Source organism: Ceratotherium simum, chromosome 34, assembly GCF_057802395.1.
Source record: "Ceratotherium simum simum isolate JZ-2026a chromosome 34, ASM5780239v1, whole genome shotgun sequence".
In the NCBI taxonomy this organism is placed as follows: Eukaryota; Metazoa; Chordata; class Mammalia; order Perissodactyla; family Rhinocerotidae; genus Ceratotherium; species Ceratotherium simum.
Window position 1 is genome coordinate 21,383,603 of NC_141933.1, and position 15,072 is coordinate 21,398,674.

Below are 15,072 nucleotides of genomic sequence, written 5' to 3' on the forward strand. Positions count from 1 at the left end.
ATCAGCATCACTAGGGAACTTAATAGAAATGCAGATTCTCAGTCCCACCTGCTAAATCAGAATCTCTAGGGGTGGGGCCCAGCCGTTCTTGTTTTCCCTGAGCCCTCCAGATGACTCTGTACCCTCAGTCAAGGTTGAAAACCAATCGTTGACTGCATGGGGATTCTAGTTAGACCTCACCTGTTGATATAGTTTTGTCTGTTTCCTGTTTGCTCTCGCCCTGTCTCTGACTGTCTCTGGAACCTCATCTGGTTTACTTCTGTTGTTCCTATCAACCAGATCTTTCAGATACTTCCAGGAAGTTGAGAAATTGATGAGTACCTCCTGCCCTGAGCATTTCTGGATCATGCTAGCATCCTAGTGATGGTACTTCAAGGACTAATGCTGCGAGCCCTCTTTCCAGTTCTGATTAAAATTCTTACCTGCCCACAGTTGACTTGAGTCAGGCTCTTACCTGCGAGCCCAGGCCTGTTAGCCTACATGCTGTAGAATACAGAGGTGCTTTGGCTTAAAAAATGAGAAGCAATATCTTGATCTTTCTCTCTAGGCCCTTCCCCATCTGAAGGAGTATTTCTTGAGTTCCTTTTTCCAACGTTCAACTCAACTGTTATCCCTGGATGGGAGACATCACTGTGATACACATTAATGGATATCTTAGTGTCACCCTGGTTGTAAAGCAATGTTAGTAGGCTTGCTTTGTTTCATGCCATTTTATAGCCATCTTCACAGAACCTAGAGATGACTGATTATTATGATTATAAGTTCATTAAAATGAACCACAGAAAAGGCTTGGTATCCAGAGTGCTCAAATTAGTCATAACTAAATAATAGCTTAGATCCTGGGTCAGGATGTGTGTCCAGTGCTCTCAGTACTGACCAGCATTTATGTAACTAACATGTATAGGCTCTTTTGGTCTGTCCTAGCTCCATTCTTCAATACGTAATTCACTAAGGTTCCCTCCTTGCCCTGAATTTATCCTGTGATGTAATCCAGTGATCTATACTTCTCTAGATTCTAGAAGTTTGATTTTCAAAAATGACCTGGAACTCTAGTTCAATCCAGAGTATTCTCCAGGAGTCCAGGGGAATTGAGCCTCTTCTTAATCTTGTCTGGCCCTGGGAGTGACAAAAACCAAAAATAAAGATATTTTATTTTTGTATCCTGGAAGAGTACTGTTTCTTCAAGGGAAGATTGGAATGAAAGAGAGACAGCTTTGTTGTCAGAAATGATTTACTCTTCCTAAGATTTTTGTCCTCATTAATTTTGTTAAAGCTGCCTGTCAGTTGATTAAAAGCTGCTTCCGCTGCAATTATCTTAAAGTTGACTTCTGAGATGTGGTACAAAGCATCTATCCTCAGAAAGTTCTTTTCTTCAGCACGTTGTAGGAAAGGGGGGGTGGGGTATGGGAGAAGTCAGGGCTGTCTCTGATGCGATTTGTCAGGGAAGGAAGGGGGCAAGATAGAAAATTAAAAATAACATTTGAGCTGCAATCAAAGCCCTTATTAGTTTAGGCAAATTTTTCCATGACAGATTCCTCCAACTCTGACAATTTCTTTCCCTCATGGCCTCTTGGTAGAGTGTAGTCTATGCAGCATTTTCTTCTTTTCACTCAATAAAATTTTATTGAGCCCCTATCATGGGCCAGGTACTTTGCTAGGTCTGGGAATACAGTGAACAAAACAGCCCTGGTTCTGCTCTCCTGGTGCTTACATGCTAGATAACTGGCTTCATGACTGGTCTTTTCACCACTGCATTCCCAGCCTTCACTGTGCTTGGCACGCAGGAGGCTCTCAGCATTTGATCCGGGAACATGCGTCACTTTGAAATCTTGTGTGCGGTGTATTTCCTGCGCATACATGAACATGTACCCCACTTACCACCACCATCAGTGTGCCTAGAATGTGACTCAGTATATGGTAATTGAACGAAAGTATTAATGAGATGATCCTTATGAAAATGGGGAGTGTCTTACTCATTTCCACAGTTCTGCCCAGGATCAGTGAGTTTCTGAGGACTAGTCCCAGCACTGTGACATAGTGAGAGATTCCCAGTAGATAGTTTCAAAAGTGAAAGGCAAACTATTTTGTTTTTTCAAGAATTGGTAGGAGAACCAATTTCTGCACTTTTAGAAGCTGAAAGTATTTTATTGTAACCCCTGCCCTGAACTTGCTTCCAAAAAGTATGGATCAACTAAAATAATTGAATATATTGAAAGACTCTCTCACAATATCTAGCACAACTACTCATTTGGCCATTTCCTTTGAGATTTAGAAAGCCAAGGAAATTCAAGAACTTGTGCTGCACTCAGGTGGAAACAGGAAGAAGAAATTATTTTAATTTCTAGGAGTTCCGGGAACATTGATACTGGCATTTCATTTAGCACAGAAGTAGATCCCTCAGTTGAAGTAATCTCTGTGCTTTGATCCTAATGGCCAAAGATGGCCTTTGGAAAGCATCAGGCCAATGGAAAAATAAAATTCTTGTCCTCTGGATGTCCTTGGGGTCCTTTTGAGAGGAACAAATGAATAAGACAGAGTTTACAGGTCTCAACAAATCACAGGAGGTTGGCTAGAAATGACTTCGAGGCAGCAGATTATCAATAGCAGCAGAGGGCAACAAATTCCAAAGAGTTAGGAAAAGGAGCTGCGTGCTCTTCTTTTCTGATGGAGAGCTTTGGTTCGGACAGGGGTCTTCTGGGCAGGTTTGTTCGTGCTTCAGGTGAATAAAGAGGAGAGTTAGGTGACCTGGTATTCTGATTCTTGTTTTTAAAATAACCGCTTTAAGATCAACATTCTGTGAGTTCTGAACTCCAAAGTGGAATCTAAAGAAGGCTTGGAGACAGTAAAAGAAATTAAAGTTTCTGAAACACACTCAGATTTCCTAGAGGATGAAAAAACTAATAATTCATGAATCTAAGCAAATCAACAGCTCAACAGGAAGAAAAGACCGTAGTATCCCTCCCCTGCCTGCTCTGAGATGTGTGCACTTCTCAGCCTGTGACAGGGTGGGTAGCCATCCATTTCCAGTGGAAAGGTCAGCTGTCTCTTAGCATCTGCTTTCCATTGATTTCTTCCCCTCTTCCAGAGAGTTAATTCCCTTCTAGTAACCCTCTAAGAGCTTAAAGCCTCTCTTGATTCCCATCATTACCCAGAAGGCATTTCTCCTACTCACAGTTCCTTTCTTCCTCAAAGTTCCCTTGGCTTGCACCTTCTTCCATGGCCCTTGCAGCCTCAGTTTCCAGTTGTCCCCTTCCTCCAGGCAGCTTCCATTGTCTCGGCTAAAACAAGGGAGATCTACCAACTGCACTCAACCTCTTGCCACTATGGCGAGGTTCAAGCATTACAGATGGTGACATTCCCAAATGTAAACAAGATAACCACAATGTTTTTTCTTTTAGCTTCTGATCTGGGCTGATCTGAGCAGTGCAATTTGCTGCTTGGACTAATGGTCTGAGCTTTGTTGACATGTGGTAGAAAAGGAAGCATCTTGCTGAGGGCAGCAATACATTTTCCTTCTAAATTTTAAAAGGATGGAGAGGAAGGTTTCCCACTGAGCTCCTCTGGCTGCCTTTCATTCTTTTCCTGGCTATCTTTGAACAGAAACAAGACCCCTTTAGTTTGATCTGGGAGGTTGTTTTCTTTGCTCCTACTTGCTATTAGTTAGAGTTTGAGGGATGGAGGGGCAAGCAGTACAAGGGATTGTCTTGGACCCCAGAAGTGGCGGAATCGTTATCTTCTTCCACTCCCTTAGAACCATAAAGATCTTGGCGACCTGACTCATTCCCTGTTGACGTGCTGAGACTACACTGACTCTAAAAATTTTGTTCCTTCTAGCATATTGATTCCAGTTTCCTTCATAGATGTTAGACAAAAAAGAGAGCAGTCTGCTTGGGGTGGGGGGTTTCTTTCAGCATTTGTCATATACTAGGGAACAGCTCTAGCTGAGACACGTGAAATCAGGACGTTGCACACATGTACCAGCAGCTGGGTTTTGTATCCAGTCCCACACAGGGTCCCCATGTAATGGAATGTGGTGTTGCAGTTTCGTGGAGTGTCACTTTTGTCAGAGAGAGAGAGGAATTTTTGGCAGGCCACCCAGCCAGAAGGATTAAGGATTTTTGTCCTTAAAATCCCATGGAGAGGGCCGGCCCCGTGGCTTGGTGGTTAAGTGAGCGCGCTCCACTGCTGGCGACCCGGGTTCGGATCCCGGGCTCGCACCGACGCGCTGCTTCTCTGGCCATGCTGAGGCCGCGTCCCACATACAGCAACTAGAAGGATGTGCAGCTATGACACACAACTATCTACTGGGGCTTTGGGGGGAAAAATAAATAAATAAAATCTTTAAAAAAAAAAAAAAAAAAATCCCATGGAGAGCTTCAGGACACCTGACTAGTGTTAAGGAAACCTTGACTTGAGGTAAATTTGGAGTGCCGTTAAGTGGAGGCCAGAGCTGTCCTTTACACTATCTCAGATCTTCTTTCTTGTCAGTGCTGATGAACTTTGGGTTTACAGAGCCAGAGCCAGGCCCCACTGAAATCTGGGAGGAGACTCACAGATCACCCAGTCACTGGGTTGGAAAGACTGATGGTCGAAACCATAAATGGTTGGGGAGTAGCCAGAGCTACCTAACCATCTGTCAGCTCTGGGGAGCTTTCTGCCCAGATATTCTCTTGTCTCTAGGGCTGACTAATTTTGAGGAGCGTTTCCCCTCAGTGAGGCACTTTGAGAGCTGTGAAACTCCAGCCAGAGAAAGGAGTAGAAACTGCATCTCAGGATGGTTTTCAAAATGGACCAGATTCTCATTCCTCTGGGGTCCTTTAGTTTCAGGCATGTGTGAAATAAGGAGTATTGGACCAGATGACCTCTTGGGACCTAAATCAGTGATTCCTACCCATCTTACACCTTCTGTGCTCTCATCACCCCCGCCTCCCATACTTTTTGCCCTCATCTCCCTCCTTTCCACCCCGACATTAGTGTGATAAGCAAGCAAGTGCTTATCAGGAATCCTGGAGGCTGCTGATCTTCACATGGCATTTTCTGGCTTCCTGCCACAGAGCAGGATTAGCCTAATACCCAAACACTGGAAGAGATGGGCGCTTGGGAGCTGCCCTTTGAGTACGGTTTAAGGACTTGGCCGGGGCCAGGGGGCGGGGTGGGCTGCCATAGTCAGAGGACAAATCGATGCCCTAATGCCCTGTGACTCCTATAGCCATGGAGGTTGTGAATATTTGTGCAGCAGAGTCTAGGGGTCTCAACCTTTAATTACTTCTCTCCAATCCCTCTGACCTTGTCTCACCTGAACTGGGTCATCCATCATACTGGCCTCTTGAAGGTTTTGTCCCCAAAGCAAGTTTGTGTACTTAGAAGCAAATTGATAGTATTTGCATATTAATCCCTCTTCAGCAACCGACTATAAAAGGTAAATTTGTGACATGTGAGAGGCTTGTTTGTTTCTTTCCTGGTGTGGAACATTTTTAGAAAAGAGTTCCCTTATTCTTTTCTTTGAGACCCACCCCCATCAAAAAACTTAGCGCAACCTTCAAGCATCTGATTTACTAACCTTATCATCCCCCATCTTGCAAGGCCATTTTCTCTGGCCTTTCTGCCCCATTCCCTGCGATTTATAAGTCGTCGTGATTTTAGGGGAGACTCCATCGTGAGACCCATGTAGAGCTACCACAAGCCAAGACCAAGGCTCCTCTCATCTAACCACTGAAGTTAACATGCATCCTTCCTTAACTCTGGGTATACCCTACTCATACCACCTGACCTTTGGTAGAAGGAAAATTAAACAAATTAATTGATTCCAGCCCCAATTGTCTGATCACAGCCGCTTTGTGCATTTAGTATGTATACCAAGTCATATTTAACCACATAGCTCTAGGCGAGATAGACCCCATTGGTTATCTTCTGGAAAGGTGAAAACCTCTGTGAGAAAGGATGAAGTCACCACACCCATCCCTTGATTTGAAGGAAAAGGGTTGATTAGGTGTAAGGGAAAAGACTGGTGTTGCCATCTCCATGGACAGGCAGCCAGTGAGGCTGGTGGAGGGTAGGAGCCATGAATTTGTTCAAGGGGTGTGCCACATGTATACGTGCAGGGAAGAGATTATACAAAGGTCAAGCAACCATGTTCTCGATGACTAATTTAGAAATTCATACCAGTCTATTAGGCTCTTCTTTAGTAGTCTCCATAGTTAGACCAAAGATATAAGGAGCCCTGCCTAATTCTTACATTTAGAGTTGAATCAGACGGCACAGGAGGTTCTTAATGCAGCAGCCATGAGGCAGTCTTATGCCTCAAACCAAAGCCAATTCCGTATCTATGAAAGACCTGTTCAACCTCAGGACCATAGCAGGCTATTCTGGCAGTGTGCGGTTAGCTGCCCAGGCACATTTCTCAGCACCAAATAACCTGGAAATTATTCGTAACAGGATTTTCCATGTATGTGTCAGTGCATTGAGCACACATGCTATTCCAGAGACTGTCATGGTAAAGGCCTTCCAGGTAGATGCCCAAGGCACATGAACAAGTGTTCCGAATCCAGGACTTCTCATCACTTGATTTGTGTAAATGCAGTGGGCCCTTAGCTCAATTTTTACTTCTTTTCTTTTTTGTTTTTTAATCCCTCATCAGGATAATCAGAAAAATAATAATTATCATTGTACCACCCTAAATTCATTTTTGAATATTACTTTCTAAATCAAACTGTCATTTGATCTCGTTTTTTTTCCCTCCATCAACCCTCATGGAAAGGTAAAGGAGACGAAGTGCACCCCTATTTTATAGATTAAAACCTGAGGAGGCTAAAAGGGAACACATCGTCTTGACTAAAACTCCAGTTATAGATCTTCAGCTTCATGTCCTTTTCATAGGCCCTGATGACCTTTTTGGAAGCCCCAGGTGCGGGTTGCTGGTAATAACAACAACAGCTACCATTCATGAGCGTGCATGGTGCCAGACATTTTATATACATCATTTCTTTTAATCTCCCCAGTTATTTGAATGTTGGTGCTGTCTCTTTTTAAACTGTGATCTAGAGAAGTTGTTATGCAGTGGGGTCAGGATTCAAACCCAGGTCTGTCTAACTCTGAAGTCTGTGTCCTTCATCTTTCCACTTCCCTGCCCCGTCTCTGACTAGAGTTGCTTCTGGAACATCATGTAGGTCAGTGGCCAGAGAGACTGTGGAGGCTTTTTTTCACCTTCAGCCCAAACCCTAGACATGTTAAGGTGCCCCCCGAGAAAATAATAGCTTTGGAAAGATGTAGACTATTGGAAGGAGACTCTCTCCCTTTGAGAAATGGAAATGATCTATTTAATGGTGATTTATATAAGCTAGAAAGAAATCATGTACCTGTGTGTTCAAGATTCCCCTCTGCCCTGCTTCCTACATCTTACTGCACCTTTTAGGTTTCCTTAACAATAGCAATTTTAACATTGCTTTTAATTAGATGAATTAAGAATGTTCTCTGATGTTATCACCCCCTCCCGCCCCCCTATCACCTTCAATTCCCCATTGCTGAGAGCACTGTGATTTCCATGGTAACAGAACTACCAGTGGAGCTTGGCGCTCACTAGTTTGTCTGGTCAGAGGAAAGTTAGGGGCAGTCCTTCCTGGTGAGCTGGACTCTGGATGGGGCTTTCCAGGGGGTTACCTTAAAAGAGGTGAAGTGAGACATGCTCAGAGGTTCTCAGGAGAGCACAGCTAAGATTCACGCAGGAAAGTCCAAGTACTCCCCTAGTATCTCTTGAAAGAGTCCTAGCCCTCACCTAAGGTAAGAGGGTCTCAACCCTTCCTCTGCTACCCCAGGTTCTCAAATATGTGTTGAGAGTCCTCCCATTCCCAGCCTAACCATCTCCTTTCCTCCCTGTGGTTAACTTGCTTCAGGCCATAGGACTTTGTTTCTCCCTGGATTTTGTTATTCTTGGTAACAAATTGTTTCTCCTCCCCTTCTCTTTTCCTCTCTCTTTCTCCCCCATCCAGAGAGTTTTCAACGTCCTTTACCCCATGCCTGCTGACCAGCGGAGACATGTCAGCATCAACTCTGCCCGTTGGCTGCCCGAGCCAGGGCTCGGCCTGGCTTATGGTACCAACAAAGGAGACCTGGTGATCTGCCGACCAGAGTGAGTGGCTCAAGGGGGCGATGGCATGGGCGTGGAGGGAGTCATCAGGCTGACGACTAGAGTGATCAGCATTCACCTACGGATCTGGCCATAAGGTCTGGGATCTTTTAGATGGGAAATCTAAATCTGGGGAGATTGATCCAGCCTCATCCTCAGCGTCACTCCTTAAAAGGGTCCTTTTCACTTAGGGGATGATAGGGTTAGCTGTCCATTCCAGAAATCTTCAAAAGACTGGTTCAGTTTATGATGTCTTCTGAAATCTAAGGCAGTGTTTTTTTTCTTTGTTTTCTCTTATTCTCTGGTTTCCTAGTGATAGTAAAGTTTCCCTGCAGGCAGAAGTATAGATATCAAAGATTCTTTTCTAAACCCTTTTTGAAAAATTCAACAGGTGGTCTTGGATTTGTGTAAATGCTATAGACATTAACTTAAGAAATAAAATTGGAAATAGAGTATTGTTAAAACTGTAATTTGTCAAGCCACTGATCTCTAACAGACTGGCTCCGTCTGTGTCCTGCCTGTTTTCCTTTCTGCTTGGGGCTATGGTTTATAATAGTGAAGGCAGATTGAAAAGCCTAATTTAAAATCAAAATGATTGTTATCTGGTCTTGAAGTAGAGGGTAAGAGGGGACAGGGAACCAGAGCATTTCTATCTTAAGTCCTGATGATACCCCTTCCCCTTTCGCTGGCTTTGTGGAGGATAGAGGTCTATCCAGGCATCTTTTCACTCAAGACCCAGGAGTCAGCCAGGGCTGTCATCAATTTGTAGACCCAGCCAGGTGGGGAGTGTGGAGCTCTGTGCTTCAGTACGGATCAGGTTGATTGCTGCGTGGGCCGCTGCAGGGTTCCAGCCAACTAAATGCCACTTCCTGCCTCCAGGCCGTCCTAATGCTGTCCTTCACGTGTGCAGTCTTCTCTGAGGGAGTACTGCAGCTCGCAGAGCGGGGTGACTGGTCTCGTAGGGTCTCTGACTATTGAGAGTGTGCACATTGCCTTTTGATAGGGCCCTTGGTGATTTTTCCTAGTGTATGTGTCTGGGTCAGTTCTTGTGGCCTGGTAGGTGACTGGTGATTGAGCCCTTGTCAGCTGAGTTAGGTCAGTGCCCCAGGAGAAAGAAAGCCTGGTTCTAAGGGCATCTGTTTCATTCCATCTTGAATTTTCAGAGCCCCTCCCAAAGAGAGGCTGCTGCCTGAGCCTGACCTAGTCAAGCTGCTCTTGGAGCTGGGAAACTGCATGGTTCTGCCGGCCGCGCTCTCCTCAGGCTCTGCATCCGGAGAGCCTCTTTCACTAGCCCCTTGTGCCTTTCTGGGACACAGCCTGCCTCTTTCACAACTGTGCCACTGTTAGTCCAGGCACTGGTCTGTCGGTTTCTGCCCTTCTCCCTGGCCAGTCCATAGTCCCAGGATCAATCTGCCCTGAAATATTTCTTTTTCCCCAAAGTGCATGAGACTAATTGTCTTATCTCTTCCTCTTTTCTTAGGAATCCATAGGAGGAATCTAATAGGCATCTTTTCCAAAACTGGCACAGAATTTGGGACCATAATTTTACCAACTCTGTAGTAACAAGCCTTTCTTTCCCTGTTTCTCAAAGAGATATCCTTCCTCAGCATTGTTGTCTTATCTGTGGCTCCAACCACTAGCCTTATCCTAACCCAACTCCTAGCCCCCTCCCTTGCAGAAGTGATCTGCTCTTTCAGAGGCAGATCTTTACCTCCAGTTTGTCATGGCCCCACGATGGCTTTTATGTCTGAAACCCTGGCCTTTGTCCTTGGTGTGAGTCACAGACCCTCAGCCAGACAGGAAGCTGGCTTTGGCCTCTCTTTTCACCCCATATGTTGTTTTCAGCATCATAGGGTCTCAGCAGGCTGGAGCCATCTTGGATTTCCTGAGGAACTCTCTTACCCACCAGGAACTCAAGCCTCTTCCATGAGCAAGAGGGCACCAGCATTTGACACAACGAACAGCCTCCCATCACAGACCCAGTTGTGTTGGGCTGAGAGAGAACTAGTTTAGCCTGCCCTTTTTGGTGTTGCTGTTTCTCCTGATTTTAAGACCGGCGTGACTTTGTCCCAAGTTGTTCAAAGCTTCTCTAGTTCTGTCACCTTCATATCTGTACAGTTTTTTTGCTTTAGACAGGGAGACTATGAACAGTATTCAGGTAAGGAAGTTAAGACTCACCCAAGGCCTCCCAGCAGATCAATGACAGAATGAGGCTTCCTAACTTTCCAATCCAGAGCTCTTTCCTGTAGCTGGTTCTTAACCTTTTTTCAATCAAAAACCCCTTTAAAATTCTAATAGAAGCGGTGTCTGCCACAGAAGAATACACCACAAGAGCACATATAATTTTGTAATTCTCTTAAGACCTCAGGTGAAGAATGCAGCTCTAGATCATGTTGTGTTTAAGCGGGTCAGGTGACTGATGCAGTGGGAAGCAAAAGGGGATAAGTGAGGACGTTTACATCTTTTGAACAGTCTATGGTTGGTCCCTGGCCTAGAATACGGAGAACAAGTAAACAGGGAAGGAGGAGCTCAGGGGTGTTGTCTCTCTAGTAGGCAGCTGCCTGAGGCTCGCTGCCGCTCCCTGTGTGACGCAGCTACCTGGCACACGCGTTCCCAGGGGCACAGGACCCAGCCAGCCAGCTGGGCCAAGGTTACAGCCCGCCCTCCAAAAAACAGGTGGTTGTCTGCCTTTGTCCCGGGCACAGGCAGCTGCACCTCATTTTGTGCTCTCCATCCTGCTCTTGATTTCCCCCCCATTATCGTAGTTTCAGCACTCTCTCCAAGCACAAAGACAGAGGTGACAAGCTCCTTGGGCATCTCTTCGTGGTACTAAAACTGCATTGATGGTAGAAAAAGGCCGAAGGAAACACTCCCTCTCTCCAGGGACAGAAATTCTTCGGACAGGTGAGGGGATAAACACCTGGCCCCTCAGCCTCTATGCAAAGCCATTGTGGTGGCTGATAGTCCAGTCACCCCACCCTTCCTAGCAGTGAAGTGCTCCTTTCTCCTTTGCTTTGCTCCCCCACCCGCCACTCCTCCCAAGCTGCTGCTCTGCCTCTGGCTGACCGCCAGCCCAGCGAACACCCCCACCGATAACCATAGTGGGTGTGAAGTACCAGATTGATATGAGGGGGTGCTTGCTCTCTTCCGGCTTCATAGATCAGCCCTACAAATGGGGGGAGGTGTTGCTGTTAAGACCACTGCTTCTCAGAGTCAGCTCAGAAGACAGAATTGAGAGACTCATGTCAGGAAAAAGCAGGCTGGGACTGTGGGGCATCTGACCCTTTGGCTGAGTGTGGGACTCCTGGCAAGGCCCCAACTCTGTCCCTTAAGAGGGAGCTACCACTATAAACAGTGATTATAATCAAGCATCATTGACCAAGGAGGGGAGAGGCATGCCTCTGAATCCAAAGGGAAGCCACAGAGACTACATCTTTCAGGCTGTCCCACAAGAGCCAGGTGCCAGCTCTTTCCCACATCACAGAGATATTGGGGTCAATGCCAGTCTTCTTGGAAGCAATCCTTCTTTCCAAGGAGACAGCCACGCGGTCCAAGCCTCTGCCGCCATGTAACTGATAGATGAACAAAGAATGTTCTCAAAGGGAATATTCCCTAGAAGTTGGAAAGTTTAGAGCCAGAGTTCTGTGTGAGAGTGTTGTCACCACCAAGGAAGCCAGGTTGGCTCTTCACTGTGTTCAGGGAACCCAGAAAGTCCCAGCCATGAGTGAGTCGTCAAGCCAAGCCCAGAAGCACAGCTTACAAATACTGCTGAAGGAAGCCAGGTGTTCAGTGGAAGTCCATTTGAAAAGGCTGACCCTGATTGGCCTTCCCATTCTTCTTCATCATTTTATGTGTTTGTCTAGCTTCCAGGAAGAACCTAGAGCAAACAGTGGTGACTCATGCATCCTCACTAAGACCCAAGGAGGAAGGACCATTAGCTTACAGATGGAAATCAGTGATATTGGCTGTTGAAGACTTAAGAGTTTCAGTAGCCAGAGAGGGTGTCTTCAACTCTGTTCCTTGGTACAGTGCCCGGAGTTTCAACCAAATTTTCGAATCTATGAACTTGAGGTAGTGAAGCTGCTCTGACCACAGAAAGTAGAACAAATCAGGGCTAGAATTAGAGCTGTTGGTGGGGAGCAGAAAGGATTGGGGTGGTAAAGGAGAGTGGGGCAGCATATCTGATATAGTCTCCATCGCCCCTGTTCTGTTTGGCAGTTGACCTCATCAACAAATGGCCAGAGTTCACAGCTCTGAGCTGATGACACATGCTGTCAGGTGGGCAGTGTTTGAGGGGACCGTTTGATTGCCAGCATCACGCTGACAGTCCCAGCTCAGAGAGTGGGCCTCTTTTCAGCGATAGGAAGGAAGGTTCCTGGTCGCGCAGTGCATGGTTTGATGTAGGTTTGGTGTGAACGGTTTGTTGTCACTAACCAGCCCTGGCTAACAAGAATTATGGAGAAGGATTGGCAGGGACCCACATGGTATTGCCACCTGTCAATAAATCTTGACAAGTTTGTAAACCAGAGGCTCCCTGGCAGCTGGCTTCACGTGGTGCCTCTTGCAGCCAGGATTTGCTCATCAAAAATTGCAGTGATGGCTTTGATTTTGGAGGCCGCTGCTGTTGACTTCTGGACAATTGCCTCTTCTCTCCTCTCACCTTTGCTCTCTGGTGCTCCTGTGGTTCTCAGACAACCCCCACAAAAATAGCTGAGTGTTTGGAAGAGGAAGGAGATACTCGTTTTTGAAGGAGATACTCCTTTTTAAAGGAGTATTCTGAAGAAGAGCACACCAAATCCACAGTCTCGCAGGCCCTCTGAGAGGAGCCTGCAAGGGGTTAGCACAGAGCAGGGAAAGGAGGAGCACTTTTGTCTGGCTGTGGCTCTTTCCCGTCAAAGACGTTACTATGCCGTTAGGTGAAGACTAATCCCCAGAATCTCAGTGACCCTGTAGAGGCGGATTTGGGGGCTCAGTGCCTAGGCCTGTCTCCTTTCACCTGCAGTGGCACAGCCTCCTGACACACAGTCCGTCATCATCCCAGCCCATCAGCTCCCTATCCTATCTAATCTTCACATTTAGGAAGGAAGCACCTTACATCACTCCCCACAACTCATCCTTTCTTGGCTAATCCTCATAACCCACTGACTTTGATAACCCACTGACTTGGATTTGTTCGCTCTTTATTGAAGACATTCTGTTGTTACAGAAAGGTAACGTAGACCACTAGGTTAAAAAGCTGGCTCTTGTTGGAGCTTGTCTTAGTCTGCTGGGGCTGCCATAACGGAATACCTTAGACACGGTGGCTTAATCAACAGAAGTTTATTTTCTCACAGTTCTGGAGGCTAGAAGTCTGAGATCAGGTGCCAGCATGGTCAAGTTCTGGTGAGGACTCTTCTGGCTTGCAGACGGCCACCTTCTAACTGTGTCCTCACATGCTGGAGAGAGACAGAGAAGATCTCTCTCTTCCTCTCCTTATAAGGCAACAGTCCTATTGGATTAGAGTCCCACATTTATGACCTCATTTAACCTGAATTACTCCTAAAGACCCTATCTCCAGATACAGTCACATTGGGGGATAGGGCTTTGCCATATGCTTTTGGGGGGACACAATTCAGTCCATAGCAGAGCTCTTCAAGCAAATATGCATGCCCTGTCCCATTTAGGAGCAGAGCATCCCTTATGATCTCTACATGGACACCAGAGTCCTAATCAAAGGGCTCAAAGACACCTCTTTCCCAACTCTTATCCCCCACTTTCACCACCATCATCAGCACCCCACCCTCAGTCATGGTGACTGGTGCTAGGTACCACCTTTTCCAGGGAGGAATCTTTTCTTATTTATTTTTTTTATTGAGGTCACATTGGTTTATGCATTCTATAAATTTCAGGTATACTTAATTATATTTCGACTTCTGCATGTACTGCATCGTGTACACCACCAAAAGTCTAGTTGCCATCCATCACCATGTACATGTGGGGAGGAATCTTTAAAAGCAAAGCAGGGGCCGGCCTGATGGCATAGCGGTTAAGTTCCTGCACTCTGCTTCGGCGGCCCGGGGTTCGCAGGTTTGGATCCAGGGCATGGACCGACGCACTGCTCGTCAAGCCATGCTGTGGCAGCGTCCCATATAAAGTAGAGGAAGATGGGTACGATGTTAGCCCAGGGCCAGTCTTCCTCAGCAAAAAGAGGAGGATTGGCAATGGATGTTATCTCAGGGCTAATCTTCCTCACACACACAAAAATAATAAATAAAAACAAAGCAATCTTGTGTTTTGGGACTCACCACTGGCAGCCAGGATTGCTGCCTGAGGTGGAAAATCAGTATAGAAAGATGAGAGGCGGGCCGGCCCTGTGGCTTGGTGGTTGAGTGCGCGCGCTGCAATGCTGGTGGCCCGGGTTCGGATCCCGGGTGCGCATCGAGGCACCACTTCTCCGTCCATCCTGGGGCCGCGTCCCACGTGCAGCGACTGGAGGGATGTGCAGCTACGACATACGGCTGTCTGCTGGGGCTTTGGGGGGAAAAAATAAAATAAATAAAATCTTTAAAAAAAAAAAAAAAAAAAGATGAGAGGCCACTGCTTCCCTTCTGGCCCCTGTGCCTGTGTGAGGTTGGAAGAAACTGCTTAATAATCCATTGCAGGGAAAGAAGGAACCAGGGAAAGGTTGGCAGCCCGGAGAGCTCGACAGTTAGAAACTCTTCTCTCTGCCATCAGCAGTCTAGCCCATTGCCACGTGAGGGGCTCTCCTTCCTACCCCTGTGAGAAGTTCGTGAGCACTCACAGGGTCTTCTTCAGCTCTAAGAGCACCGTTCCCAATTGCTTGTCCAGCCTACCCTGGCAAAGGAGGCTCTAGTTCCAGAACAGAAAGAAATGTGGGCCATTCCAGCACAGCAGGGGCTTTTTCCTGCTTAGACTTCTGAACACCAGGCGGATGAAGAATGTTGAGGTTC

General features: G+C 46.5%; 1 protein-coding gene across 11 annotated transcripts in view; it reads left to right on the forward strand.

The window, feature by feature from the left end:
* AMBRA1 (autophagy and beclin 1 regulator 1) overlaps window positions 1-15,072 on the forward strand; it is a 170,832-nt gene that overhangs the window by 145,388 nt on the left and 10,372 nt on the right. For all 11 annotated transcript variants that reach the window (XM_087423038.1, XM_087423039.1, XM_014792520.2 and 8 more), the window contains one exon: window positions 7,986-8,125. In XM_087423038.1, the coding sequence (XP_087279164.1) occupies window positions 7,986-8,125 (140 nt within the window). The remainder of the gene's footprint in view (window positions 1-7,985; window positions 8,126-15,072) is intronic.